Here is a 15,424-nt window from a genome sequence, read left to right as displayed (position 1 = left end):
GCCAAATATTGAATTGCAAAATAACTTTGAAATAATTAGAAATGCTATTATTTACATCAATGATTGGCCTTTTATCTAGTCAAAATGTTATTTCTGAAAAACTGCACAATAACGAACGAAAAAAAATGGCATACTGTGGCATAGTTTTTCCATAAGGAAAAGAGTGATCCAGAGTACAGCACAGTAAGTCATCATTGTAATCAAAAGGCTCTTGGTGTGGCTCTCCATTCAGGGTCCGCTCGGTGCCGCGTGAACACCAGTTGTGGGTGGATGGGTGGCGAGCGCCCAATCTGTTTCAATCACAACGGATGACAAGGCAAAATTCAAATTGGAAAAGTGAACGAAATTACCATTTACTTTAACAACAACATTTGCCTGAATATGGAAATGGGGAGGGTAAAGCAGGTCTTTGAGCTTCCCCACTTCCGGCAGGCCATAACACATTCAGACGGCGTTGTTTTACAATCAAAGTGCGGGCGCCTCGCAGTCTCTAGGGGCAGGCCAACCCCAAAGCATGGCTCAGATGAAATGAATAACAAAACTCAGCATTTCTTATCCTTAATGCCAATCTGGTCTGATAAAACCCCAATGGCACTATGAGTGTAAAGAGAGATTAGGTTTTAGGCCTTTCTAACGTCTATTGTGAACAGTTTGTGTTTATTGAGTAATCCAGTTTATCAGTTTATACACACCGGAGCTTTGTTCATGGATGTATGTGTTGGATGTTAGATGCTAGATGAAGTGTATAAAAAGTGTATAAAAAAATAAGGATGTGAACTATTACATGCATTCATTCCATTGATTAATAAAGTGGCTGCTCGATTAGTTATTAATGATATTTATGTTATAATATAATGGGCAGTAGAGCCTACGGGGCCAAACACTAACTTTAAGAAGTAGTTGCCAAGTTGGCAACGAAGCATCAGCTATTGGTTGACAAGACTGAATATCGTCCCTTGTTTCTGCATTTTTTTAACAGAAGTAAATCGATGCAAGAGAATAACTAATTTTCTTTGGCAGAAGTTTCTAAAAATACAGAGGCAAACGGACCAAATCTGGTTGTCCGTGGCAACTGGGCAACCTTAGTTGTCGGGGCCCTGGCCTGTATGTATTTTCACCTTCCGAGCATACTGAACCATTGTCAGCGCAAACATTTTCATTAGAAAATGGACCAAACATCAAATCCTTTATATCCCATCTAAATGTTAGTGACTGGATGTCACCAGATGTCTCTCTGACAGGCGGCGGGAGAACAAAGTTGAGGCGGGAGTCGACCTATGGGGGATTAAATCACTTGTGGAAAGCAGCTTTGCAACAGTGCATGACAGTCTGAGGGTGGTCAGAGGACGCTGGCCGGCCTGAGGGCCACTCACACTGTTTTACTTTATACGATTATTAGACAGTGACAGACAGGGGGCAGCGAGGGCGGGTCACCAAAACCACCAATCGTCCATACCACAACTGCAAAAAGCCACAGGGACCATTTATTACTATTGTGTGTGTGTGTGTGTGTGTGTGTGTGTGTGTGTGTGTGTGTGTGTGTGTGTGTGTGTGTGTGTGTGTGTGTGTGTGTGTGTGTGTGTGTGTGTGTGTGTGTGCCTGTATGTATATGTATGTGTGTGTTTAATTTGTTTAATGGGAGGTTGCTCTCACTCCTTTCCAGTTCAGCACGTTGATGTGGAGTATGAACTGTGTACAGCAGCGTGGATGTCTACGGTGCATTTCACCCCGGCAGGTTATTCAAACATTCATGAGTTCTTCGGCTCATCTTGCTTCAAAGTGGCCTGTTAGATTTCATCGCATGATCCTGTATTGTGTTGCGACATCCATCAAGCCAGCGCTTATTTGTGGTGATTTCTTTTTTTTTCTCCCCATCATTGCTCCCACAGCATGCAAACCGGGACTACAATGACTTGTTTTGAAGACGAGCTGATTTCAATCTAATGTTTGAATTCACTCTCTTCTCACCCCGACACGTTCAACATCAAATATCCGTGAGCACTCTAGCCACCTTGTCGGTGTTCACATTCACAGAAACCACATTGTGGTATTTTCAGGGCCCCCCGGCACAGAGACACGGACGACGATGGGTTGTAGACTTTAGTTTATGTAGAGAGGACGCTGGGTGGAATTAGCCGGGAGCAGATGGAACATGTCACGACAGGGCTCCGATCCTGAGTGTGTGTGTGTGTGTGTGTGTGAGTGTGTGTGTGTGTGTGGGGGGTGGGGGGGGTTTGACCTGCTGCTCGTTAGCCCAACCAAGGAGCGACAGGTATGCAGCCACCCTGACCCGATCACCAAGATCCAGGTCAGGTGTGGCTGCACAAACCATCCCATCCCCACACCACAGCACTATTTACAACAAATTATTTTAACCCAATTAGCACAACATGAGCTGGTGATGGTAAATATTAAATACTCACTTACGAACTGACGACATATTAAGAAGTATTGTCATTTTTGCGACTATACTGCACTGTCAGAGCAGGTCCAGATGGGGATCAGAGCTGTCTGTGGTCCTGAACTGTCCACTAAGTTCTTGTTCACAATCCATCTATCTATCTATCTATCTATCTATCTATCTATCTATCTATCTATCTATCTATCTATCTATCTATCTATCTATCTATCTATCTATCTATCTATCTATCTATCTATCTATCTATCTGTTTGTCTGTCTGTCTATATCTATCTACCTGTCAGTCTATCTGCAAGATTTCAGAAGACTGTGAAAATAACACATGCGGACCCTCATCGTGAGAATAATTGTGTATAAGCTTGACTAAAAGGTGACCTGACTTAACAGACCACCCTACATAAATGTTGGGATTGCTGATTCAAGTTGATCCTTGTTGATTTTGAGTTTATTGAATGGCGCCATCAAGTGTTTAAAAAAAGGCTTGCAGTGTTATATCCCACACTAACGTTTATTCCATAAATAATGCTGTCCTACACTTAACAATTTAGTTTAGGCAGCCTTGCCTGAATTAATTTGGCATAAAGGGCAGAGCAGAGTATTTAAAACGAACAAACAGGTCTGCACTCCTGCCGATGCCCTTGAGCCAGGCACTGGCTCTAGATTCAAGAGTTGGTCTGCCCACTGGATAAATGGACAAGGACAAATATCCCAACAGCATCACTGGAAACCCAACTGGAAACTCACAGGCAAAAATATTGTATTCCTTGCCACAGTGCAGAGCATCCAGGTAAAAAGATCTGATCAGTGCAATTTCAGGGAGAGGGAGATGGAGGGGAGAATTTCCAGAAACTTTGAGACTTGTTTTGCTCTCTCTCTCTCTCTCTCTCTCTCTCTCTCTCTCTCTCTGCAGATTTGTTTAGTGCTGCACCTCCATCCACCTGGAGCGATCACACAAAGAAAAGCACAGTACACACACTTCCCATCGGCTCTGAAAGCAGATGTATTGCTGTTGTTCTGCGACGGAGATCCACCCACTAACTAATTAACACTCACACACACACACACACACACACACACACACACACACACACACACACAGGCACTCACACACGCATACACACATCTACACACACACACACACGCACGCACACGTACACACATGCAGGCATGCCCGCACGCACACATGCACACACACACACACACACACACACACACACACACACAAACATACACACACATACATACACATACACACTCACTCTCTCTCTCTCTCTCTCTCTCTCTCTAAATAAAAGAGCATTGTTATGTCCTTTTGACCATCACCATTTGTCATAGTCACTGCTGTTTAATCCTGCAAAACATTATTTCCACCATCGATTATAACAATTCAAAAACCAGCAGCCATGTATGATAGTATTAATTCCAAATAATGGTGGCAAACACATAATTCTTATGCATTCATAATGACGACTTTTAGTAAGTGAGGCCGTCTGCTGCTTCGAGCTACCTCTGTTCTGCGACTCTGACAACTGTTTCCATTCACAAGCGGTCCATCGTCCAAACGCCATCGTCCGCGGCATAGTTGCGATCTCTTTTCTGTGTGTTGAAAAAGCCGTACGTGGTTGTGCCGGACACCGAATAGTTTTGCTGAGAGTAATAAGACGGCACAGTCAAATATTCTTGGTGTGACTGCTTCCCCTGAAGGGCTACAACTTGTTCTGTTCCATGCCCAAGAGAGCAGAAGAAGAGTGCCAAGCGTCAGAGGACGCACAAGCACACACACGCACACACAAACACAAAACATCTTATCGATCTCCTTGAAATACAGTTGTGTGAACGCTATGTTCCACTATCATGTGGAAATATGCAAGTCATGAGAGGGGGGAATTAAAACTGTAAAATGATATCAAGAACCATGGAGCAGCTCCCCTTTGATCTCCATTTATCTCTCGCTCTCTCTCTCTCTCTCTCTCTCTCACACACACACACACACACACACACACACACACCCACCAGTCAGCTGAATGTAGGTCAGCGCTGCAGAGATGTGAAAGTGAATGGTAAATCAAAACCATCTACCAGCCAACGCCAAGGCAACACTTCCCTAAGGCTGAACATTACTGGGCAGCAGGCTGAATGAAATGTGCGCGCGCGCACACACACACACACACACACACACACACACACACACACACACACACACACACACACACACACATACACACGCAAACACAAACACACACACACACACACACACACACACACACACACACACACACACACACGTGATGGCTGAAGAGGTACAGTGGATCTCTTGCATAATTCAACAGGAGTATGTAATACAGCAAACATGAGGTGAATACTGCAGTAAATAGTTCCAAAACTGTTTCCTTTTTCCACCATCAGTGGCAGTAGCATCGCCCTGGACACAGACACATTAAACACAGGACACATTAAAAACAACAGCGGAGGTGCAAGTGCCTGTGTTTAATTTCGTTTTTTTTATCTTCTCCATCCTCGTCTATCACACACACACACACACACACACACACACACACACACACAGCGGCAGCAACACCACATGAAAAATTAGCAGTAATTGTTTGATATAAAATTTATCCGACAATTAGAGTTTTGATACGTGCACCACAAGAGAACTAATAGAGTTTGAAATAGGGTAACAAAGAGCAAGTGCACAAGATGTGAAAACAGCAGAATTATTTAACGTGTCAAGGGGACCAATAATTGCTCTACTTGGTCAGTTAGCAGCCATGGATTAGTATTATTAATTAGGGGTCCAGCTCACATGGCTGGAACCCTTTTGTTTTTGCTCAGATTATTATTATTATTTTTCTCCTTGGAATATTTCTCGCTAAAAGTGTCAGCAACCACCAAACCCACAGAAAATGAATGAGGTCTTGTTAGATTCTGGGCATTTCAGACATTTTGTGGCCTAAGTTTGGAATTAGTCAAAAAAACTGTTGCAAGTTCACCGGAAGCAGCAGAACATTGGCGCAGCAGGAGGAGCTTGAGGAGCGGGGCGCGTCGTGACATCATCATTCAATTTGTTATATATGTGCAGGTTGTGGTTCTGGGGGGGCTTTCGCATGGGGCGAGGTGCAGGGCGTAGACCCCATTGGTGTGTGTCGGTTGCTTCGCGCAGGTTTTTCTCTGGGTCGAAACGACACAGAACTCGGAAAATTTGTTTGAACTGATGCTGCGTTCCAGGGAAACTCAGAAAATTGTGATTCGGCTCAACAAGTAGTGATGCTGCATTTCATGGGAACTAGGAAAACTGTAATTTGTGACTAATGCAACTAACCTGGACCCTGTGTATTGCTGCCTGCAGCTGTATTTATTATTGTTATTGTTATTGTTATTGTTATTGTTATTGTTATTGATATTGTCGTTGATACTGTTATTGTTATTGTTATTATTATTATTTCATTATTATTATTATTTTTATTATTATTATTATTATTATTATGATTATTATTAATATTAGTATTAGTATTAGCATTAGTATTAGTATTAGTATTAGTATCATTATGAGTCCCGCCTGCATTTTGTTATTGCTCAGATTTTTTTTTTTTTATCTTATTGCCATTTTTCAGAATCTGGAACAGCAGTCAACCTCCGTCCCAATCACCTCATCTAAACCCTTATGGAAAGTTCTGGTCTGAAGAGAGAATATAGTATATTTCCACCTCCCTCACCATTCAAAGAACTTGAATAACGGTGTCATATCCAATTAAAGACATTTAAGGACCTGTATGACAGCTTTTCCAAGGAGACCTTGCAGACCTTAATTAGGTCCTTGATATGTTGACGTTGCAATCAGTGTTGCCAGATTTGGTGGCTTTCCTCCCAATGGGACTACTTTTTATTACATTGGGCTGGAAAAAATAGCACTGGGTGGGTTTGACCTGGGAGAAAATAGCATTGGGCGGGTGTTTTTATCCTCCATTTCATAATTTAATGAATAATATATAAGGCGCGCGTGCTATATTAGAAATGGCTTCCTCAAAGGTCATTCATTTCTAACAGCAGTGTTGAAGGCCTAATTAACTTATTAACACTTACCGTAGCTTCTTCATTAAGTCACTTTGTGAAGCCATATTGCAAAATGTAACCTTTGCGAAGAAGTTGATCGAGTGGTCTAAAATCTTCTTGTCTTTGTTTGTTTACAAATGCGACAGAGTGCGTGGAAACTCAGGCCGTTTCTCAATACCAAGTACGCAAAGTGCGGACTTGCGGACTTTGTAGTTCATACTTGGCAAGTTCGACTCGGGAGTACAGACTCCCGGGGACGGGAGGACGCAGGACGGTCATTCTGTGAAATGCATTCTGGGTTCTTGGCGGTCCCAAGTGCGCACAAGTCACCGCCGATGCGTCCTCGATAAAAAGGGGCGGAGCAAGTCCACATCCGGGTATTTGGACTGGACTTGGCTTGATGCGTACTTTGAATTGGAACAGTACTTGGGCTGCGACTGATGACATTTTTTACAAGTCCACAAGAACACAAGTACAGACAAGAACTCAGATTGAGAAAGGGCCTCAAACTCCATTTCCCTGTGATCTGTGACTTCATCAACATGCGGCGGTTTCAAGCAATATCATCCAATGGCGCGGCGGTGGTTCCACACCCGCTGCTTATGCATGCGCGCCGTTTTAGATGTATGCATGTGCACTGTTTAAACAACAGATAAAGATTTTATCAACAGTAATGATGAAGCGATGACGTTTTCATTCATTCACTGTTACGTCTGGATGAAAAATGGTTATATTTCAGTGGCAGGGCTTTTCTTTCAGCATCTCCCGCAAATTATGTGAAGTACTTTGTAATTCCATGTTTTAAAAAGTGCTATAAACTGTAAATAAAGTTTAACTTTAACTTACCTACCTTCTTACGTAAATGCGACATTAATTGCGTATTTTGACATTTTGAATACATTAATACATTTAATCCACATTGTGGTCAGACCATTTTCATGGTGTTAGATAGGCCCACACTATAGTTTTAAAACAATTTATTTTAAATACATCTATGTTCAGCAGAGTGGTAGTTTGTGTCTTAAAGTGAGGCAAGTTATTATTTTATTAAATTGTTAATCACAATAACTTGTACGGCAGCCAGCCAGAATGTCATGATCGAGACAAACCTAATTTGACTTTGCTTTAAACTGACCTGCAGTACTTATATATAGAATTAGAGCTTTGGTTAAAAACGTAATCTTTTGTTAAAAATGTTCTTTATTCTTTTACGATACCATAGCATTACAATAGCATTACATTTAATTACTGTGATGCCTGCACAACCTGTTCCTACGATATAGCATTTATGTTTCTCTTACATACTGTTTCTCTTTTTCTTCAGGGTTCAGGTTGACATTTTGTGTGTTGTCCCAGGTCACTGTTTTTATTTTTTTACTTATCCGTGAAGCAAAACACTTTGCAGACAGGGAGGAAAGAAAATGAAAACAGGAAGAGTACCAGCCAGTGAGGAAGCGCGAATAGACGGAGTTCCTGTGGAAATATGGATGAAAAAAATAATTTCCAAAGATTCTGTCCAGTTGTATTCACAAGTGCTGTATGTGATATCAACGTATATTTATAATATATATATATATATAATATTTAAATTTAAGAAAACCCTGCATTACAGCCATTACAGCCGTCCTGATGTTGCGAGCCACTACATAGTGTGTCACAACCCAGAGTTTGAAAACCACTGTTATGAAAGATGAACTGCCAGCGAGATGCAGCTGCGAGATGACACAAAAGCATGAATACTTTTATGATATTTTCTTTTTTCTTCCTCTTCTTTCTTCTTCTTCTTCTTCTTCTTTTATTTCTCTTGACTACACTCTCAAATTAAGCCCCAATGGCCCATCAATCTATCTGTCTGTCTGTCAATCTATCTATCTATCTATCTATCTATCTGTCTATCTGTCTGTCTGTCTGTCTGTCTGTCTGTCTGTCTGTCTGTCTATCTATCTATCTATCTATCTATCTATCTGTCTGTCTGTCTGTCTATCTATCTATCTATCTATCTGTCTGTCTGTCTATCTATCTATCTATCTATCTATCTATCTATCTGTCTGTCTGTCTGTCTGTCAATCTATCTATCTATCTATCTATCTATCTATCTATCTATCTATCTATCTGTCTGTCTGTCTGTCTGTCTGTCTGTCAATCTATCTATCTGTCTGTCTGTCTGTCTATCTATCTATCTGTCTGTCTGTCTGTCTGTCTGTCTGTCTGTCAATCTATCTATCTATCTATCTATCTATCTATCTATCTGTCTGTCTGTCTATCTATCTATCTATCTGTCTGTCTGTCTGTCTGTCTGTCTGTCTGTCTATCTGTCTGTCTATCTGTCTGTCTGTCTGTCTGTCTGTCAATCAATCTATCTATCTATCTATCTATGTCTATCTATCTATCTGTGCGTGTGTTTGTGCGTGCGTGCGTGTGTTTGTGTGCGTGCGTGCGTGCGTGCGTGCGTGTGTTTGTGTGCGTGCGTGCGTGCGTGCGTGTGTTTGTGTGCGTGCGTGCGGGCATACAGCCGTTTAGGATTAATAAATGTTTACAGTTATTAAATAAAAACTCATCCTTCATCCATTGAAAACAATCAACACAAACAACTTTTATTTCATAAAAGAAACAAAAGTAAACTATTAGTTTGACGTCGCCAGCCCCGCGGCGCGCATGCGTGTGTCTAAAACGGTGCGCATGCGTAAACGCTGGGTCTGGAAGTGTAGCGCGCTCCGGCTCCCGCTCCGGGCGCGTGCTCGGCTCGTTTGTTTTGGGTTTTCGCTGCTTCGCGCGCCGCCACCGACACCACCACCACCAGCACCAGCACCACCACCAGCACCACCACCAGCACCACCACCAGCACCACCACCACCACCACCCGGGCCAAATGGAGAGGGCACTCTTTGCCTTTTTAAGCGTGGCTCTTTGTTCGTCGTGTCTAGCGTCACTGCCGAACTTCATAGTTATTTTTGCGGACGACCTGGGATACGGCGACCTGGGCTGTTATGGACACCCGAGCTCCCTCACCCCCAACCTGGACCGGCTGGCCGCGCAGGGGCTGAGGTTCACCGACTTCTACTGCACCAGTCCCGTCTGTAGTCCGTCCAGGTACAGCCAGAGCAACGACGTCTGTTCAGAGAACTGTCCGATACAATAGTTTCTTTCTGTTGGACAGACATCTGTTTTTTGTTTGTACTTTAAATCTCTAGTTGTGTGACTCGAGAGTGACTAATAGTGTTGGAAGGAAGGGAGGAAGGCTGGATGGGAAGAAGGGAGGGAAGAAGGCTGGATGGGAAGAAGGGAGGAAGGCTGGATGGGAAGAAGGGAGGAAGGAAGGCTGGATGGGAAGAAGGGAGGGAAGAAGGCTGGATGGGAAGAAGGGAGGAAGGCTGGATGGGAAGAAGGGAGGAAGGAAGGCTGGATGGGAAGGAGGGAGGCTGGATGGGAAGAAGGGAGGAAGGCTGGATGGGAAGAAGGGAGGAAGGCTGGATGGGAAGAAGGGAGGGAGGAAGGCTGGATGGGAAGAAGGGAGGGAGGAAGGCTGGATGGGAAGGAGGGAGGCTGGATGGGAAGAAGGGAGGAAGGCTGGATGGGAAGAAGGGAGGAAGGCTGGATGGGAAGAAGGGAGGGAGGAAGGCTGGATGGGAAGAAGGAAGGGAGGAAGGCTGGATGGGAAGAAGGGAGGAAGGCTGGATGGGAAGAAGGAAGGGAGGAAGGCTGAAAGGGAAGAAGGAAGGCTGGATGGAAAGAAGGGAAGGGAGGAAGGCTGGATGGGAAGAAGGGAGGAAGGCTGGATGGGAAGAAGGGAAGGGAAGAAGGAAAGGAAGAAGGCTGGATGGGAATAAGGGAGGAAGGCTGGATGGGAAGAAGGGAGGAAGGCTGGATGGGAAGAAGGGAGGAAGGCTGGATGGGAAGAAGGGAAGGGAGGAAGGCTGGATGGGAAGAAGGAAAGGAAGAAGGCTGGATGGGAAGGAGGGAGGCTGGATGGGAAGAAGGGAGGAAGGCTGGATGGGAAGGGAGGAAGGCTGAAAGGGAAGAAGGAAGGGAGGAAGGCTGGATGGGAAGAAGGGGAGGATGACTGAAGGACAGGGAAGGAAAGGAGAGGGGGAGGGGAGGGGAGGGAGGAAAGAAAGCTAAAAATTGAGAGTAAAGTCTGAATTCTAAGATTAAAAACATCATTCCGGGGGGGGGGGGGGGGGGGGGGATTCACAGTTCTCAGTTTAATCTCATAATGCGGATACAGGAAAAAAAAAAAGAAAGAAATTGTTGGAATTCTGAGATTCTGCGATACCAACTTTAATCTCCGAATTCTGAAACACATCCCAGGACTTGTCACTATGCGACGCTGAATACTTGGCTCACGTCTCCCACTTCTCCCTCCGTAACCGCCGTCTTCTGTTGCCGCGTTCCATCCAGGGCGTCTCTGCTGACCGGCCGCTACCAGACCCGCTCGGGTATATACCCGGGGGTGTTGTACCCGGGCTCCATCGGAGGCCTCCCCCTGAATGAGACCACCATCGCCGAGGTGTTGAAGCCGCTGGGCTACGCCACCGCCGCGGTGGGGAAGTGGCACCTGGGAGTCGGACCCAACGGGACTTACCTCCCGACCCGCCAGGGGTTCGACCAGTACCTGGGGATCCCGTACTCCCACGACATGGTCAGTAAACCTCCCCCGGTCACCCTGATGTGAACGGGAGGCTTGTGGATTTGTTTGCGCGGTCCCTCGAGTTATTTCCATCCATTAAATTTGCCAGTAACAGTGCAGGGAAATACACCTTCTTTTACCCCCCCCCCCCCCTGTTCTGTCTAGGGCCCGTGTTGGAACCTGACCTGCTTCCCTCCAGACATCAAATGCTTCGGTTTATGTGACGTTGGCACGGTGAAGGTCCCCCTGATGAAGAATGAGGTCATCGAGCAGCAGCCCGTCAACTTCCTCGACCTGGAGAGGGCGTACAGCGACTTTGCAACCAATTTTATCACCGTGTCAGTGAAGAACAACCAGCCCTTCTTTCTGTACTATCCCTCCCATGTAAGAAACGAAATAAAACCCGACGAGGGACAACTTCTTAAGCATGTTAAATCACATGTAAATAGGTTTTTATTTACTGGTTTTACCCATTTGCACATAGGATCAACTTCAAGGTATTTCTGGGTTCTTACCATGTCCCCGAGGAGCTTGAAATGCTTGAATTTCGTCCTCAGAAATCTAAGTACCAGAATACCCTGAAAATAGCCCCTTTTGTGCTGAGGTGCTTGAAAAGTGCTTGAATAGCCCTGGACTCAATCCGGACCTATGATATACCCCCTTGTTATTGGAATCGTAACCTAATAAAACATTTCCAGAATCGCTTTTAGATTATGCCAGGGAAATGTACATTTAATCCAACATAGTTGGAAATAGACGTATACTAGGAGCGAGATTAATAATATATACTGTATACATAGATATTCTAATATAAATGATAGACAGCGAGATTACATTATATTTTAATTAATAAAGATCTCATTGAAAATTAATCACATTTGTTCTGGGAAAAAGTACTTGTCCTTGAATTTCATTTGGTAATGCCAGAATGAACCCTGGTATTTGTACTGTAATTTATTTGTCATTTGTCATCCATCACGTTTCACGTTTCCCCTCTTCTCAGCACACCCACTACCCCCAGTACGCGGGGCCTGGAGCCACGGGGCGGTCCCTCAGGGGTCCCTTTGGAGATGCTCTGCTGGAGTTTGACACCACTGTAGGGAAGATCCTGACAACCCTTGAGCAGACAGGGGCGATCAACCGCACACTTGTATTTTTTACTGCTGATAACGGGTAGGTTTGCACCTCTGCACCGAACCTCCATGTGTAACTCGTTTGGTTATTTCTTTATTATATTTACTTTAATTATTTTATTGCTTGTTTTTCATTTTCCATGAAACCGATGTGACTCCACCACTCAAGGGTTATCTGCCTGTTATCTTTGCCCTATTTTAGCCTAGCTTTAATGACCCTGGTGAGATGTTGATTTTTATTGCCCTTTTATTAAATAGCGCGTCATTTAATTTATTATCGTTTTATTGTCGTCTTATTCCTAGGCCAGAACTGATGCGACAGGCACGTGGCGGTAACTCTGGTCTTCTGAAGTGTGGGAAGGGCACCACCTACGACGGGGGCATGAGGGAGCCAGCCATCGCCTTCTGGCCCGGGACCATTAAGCCAGGTTTGTACAGGAGCCCATACTGCATCACCCATTGAGTGAATACATTTTTCAAAGGACGCCCCGGGTCATTTTATAGCGGCTTGCTGATGTAAATACAGTAGATTTGTCCGTCTTTCTTAAGGCGTCGGTAAGTCGGTGTATTTGATCGGCGCTCTCTGTCTCACCACGTGCATCCGGCAGGTGTGACCCATGAGCTGGCCAGCACCCTCGACATCCTCCCCACCATGGCCAGGCTGGCCGGGGCTCCTCTTCCCAGCGTGCAGCTGGATGGAGTGGATATGACCCAACTCTTGCTCGGCCTCGGAAAGGTAAGAGGCATTCATCGTTCCAACTTTATTAATGCCCAGTTCCAGATCGGGTTTGCTGATTTCGAAACAAATGTGTTGATTTCGGTCTCGATTTCTCATTTGATCTAGAGTCGGAGGGAGGCGATGATGTTCTATCCCACAGATCCCAGTGAAAAGTACAGTCTCTTTGCTCTGAGGCTCTGGAAGTACAAGGCTCATTTCTACACACGTGGTATGTGCAATTGTATACTGCAATGCTGGGAACAAGCAGAGGGCCACAGATATTTCGATTGTTTTGAGCCCTGTTTCTTTCTTTTTGTGCGTCAGGCACTACCCATAGTGGAACTGTCCCGGACAAAGACTGTCAGGTGTTTTCGGTGCTTAAGGCCCACGACCCGCCGCTTATTTTTGACCTGGAAGCCGACCCGTCGGAGAACTACCCTCTCTCCCTGGAGAAGAAGCCTGGACTCCGCACCGTGTTGGCCAGGATCCTGGAGGCCAAAGCCAAGTTTGAAGCCTCCATGGTGTTTGGCGAGAGCCAAATAGGGAAAGGCTCGGACCGCGAACTGGAGCCCTGCTGCTCCCCTCTCTGCGTCCCGAAACCCAGCTGCTGCCAGTGCTGATGAGTCAGATTCTAATCACCGCCTTTCGAGAGTAATGATGTGGCTCAGGGCTGTTCAACTGACCAGAATCAAGTCAGATTCGAAGCTCATTCAAACGCTGAATACACAATCAACCCACTTTTTAAAATAAAATGAAGTACAATACATCTTTCCGCTATGTTTAACGCATTAAATACACACGATTAATTTTGAAATCCTGACCAATATTGCTACTGCATTATAGTATACATGCTGCTGACGTGATTTGACTCTATTTCTTTCTTCTGATGGACACCATGGGACAGAAAAATCAGTAGACAAGCAACGCATTAAGATTCGTCTCGGTTGGAGTGGCAGTGAGATCAACCTTCACAGGAAGCCACGTGAAGTTGGTGCAGAAGCTCGACGCTTTTGGGGCCGCTGCCGCGGTCGTACGAGCTTTTGTTTGCTTCAAGCAAGACAACCCATATGGATCTCACGCTCTTCTGTGATGGAGTTGTGTCGTGGCCTAATGTGCTTCAGTTGTAATGGTGTGCGAGTGTCCCCGGCCGTGTGGCTTGATGTGCACTGGACGGGAACGTTTTTTTTTTTTTTAACGGAGCAAATGTTGAACTTTTATTGAACTTTCATTGTCTTCCCTCACATATTAATTTGACTGTTAGAAATAGTCACAATTACCTCCAGCGGGCAGAGGACCTAAGTGCCTGTGGAAAAGATGCAAAATTATGGAAAGAGCGACAGATAAGGAAGAGAACCAGGTGAATGTACAAGTGCATGAGATGTGTGCTACTTGATATCGATTAACAAATTGTGATGTTTTGTAAACGCACTGTTTTAAAATGTAATGTTTCGTAAATGTTTTGACGTAATGTGCCCTGTATTGATTTCATGAAACATGATTTTAATTGTCCACATTATTCTTGTCTGCCTCCTTTTTTATGTCTTCTGGGACAATTGGCAGGGACAAAATATCCGTTTGATTTCACTCTCCTGGATATACAGTATATTTTAATAAATTAGGAATTAAAGTGTATGTTTGTAATGAGAGGGCATTCACATGCATTAGGAATTGAAAGACACAACCCAAGTATCTGGACATCAAGCATATATTTTATTCATTTGACCAAATCCATGACAATGCAAGGTGATTTTTTTTTTCCCTCATTTCTTTTTCTTCATTTTACCTTTCAATTTTTACAAGTCCTCGTTTTTTTTATTTTTTAAAGATACAAGATAGGATATGTTTGTCGTGTCATACTGATTTGCCGTAGGTATACCGTGAAGAATTCTGTTGATGTGATAAAGTCAAAAGTTCGCTGTAAATGTCGTTAAATGTACTGTAGGGCTCAGCTGCTATACAAGACTAGGTTATCCAGAGGTCGGCTCGTGTAACTATGCAGGGGAGAAAAGGGTCCGTTCACTAGTCTAACGAGATAAAAGAAAGTGGGAAACAAACAGAGATCAGAAAGGGGAGCACGCGGTTGGAGCTCAGTGTTGTCGTAACTATAACCGGCACGACGCAATAAAGTTTATTTCTTTACGGCGGCTGACCCACTACTCGGCTCTAGCGGCGGAATCGGCTGTGGGCGCGTCGCACGACGACGACCTCACATCTTGAGTTCACAAACGTGTCCTACACGGTCGCCTGTGGAGTTGGCAGGGAACTGAAAAACGCAACCTTTGTGACAAACACTGAGAGAATAACATTTTAGTGGGAACTGAAATAAAATGATCGCAGATCACATGAAAGGTTGTATTGTTTTTTTTTCTTTTTCCCCCCTCTTAGTTTTTTGTCTGGTTGTGATCTTTTTTTTTTCTTAATTAATGTACATATTAATTTCAATAACATACTTAACATAAAGGACACAGCACTAT

The 15,424-nt window shown here is 44.3% G+C and overlaps 1 protein-coding gene across 1 annotated transcript; it reads left to right on the top strand.

Annotated features, from left to right (window-relative positions):
• Positions 1-9,227: 9,227 nt before the first annotated feature.
• On the top strand, positions 9,228-14,454 carry arsa (arylsulfatase A). The gene is made up of 8 exons (XM_080003066.1): positions 9,228-9,562; positions 10,871-11,111; positions 11,265-11,483; positions 12,103-12,272; positions 12,536-12,660; positions 12,841-12,968; positions 13,077-13,179; positions 13,275-14,454. The coding sequence occupies exons 1-8, from the start codon at positions 9,342-9,344 to the stop codon at positions 13,568-13,570; spliced, it is 1,503 nt and encodes a 500-aa protein (XP_079859192.1). The 5' UTR covers positions 9,228-9,341; the 3' UTR covers positions 13,571-14,454.
• The last annotated feature ends 970 nt before the right edge of the window (positions 14,455-15,424 follow it).

The sequence above is a fragment of the Zeus faber genome (genome assembly GCF_960531495.2).
Source record: "Zeus faber genome assembly, chromosome: 6".
Classification (NCBI taxonomy): Eukaryota; Metazoa; Chordata; class Actinopteri; order Zeiformes; family Zeidae; genus Zeus; species Zeus faber.
This window is presented reverse-complemented; position numbering and strand designations above follow the sequence as displayed.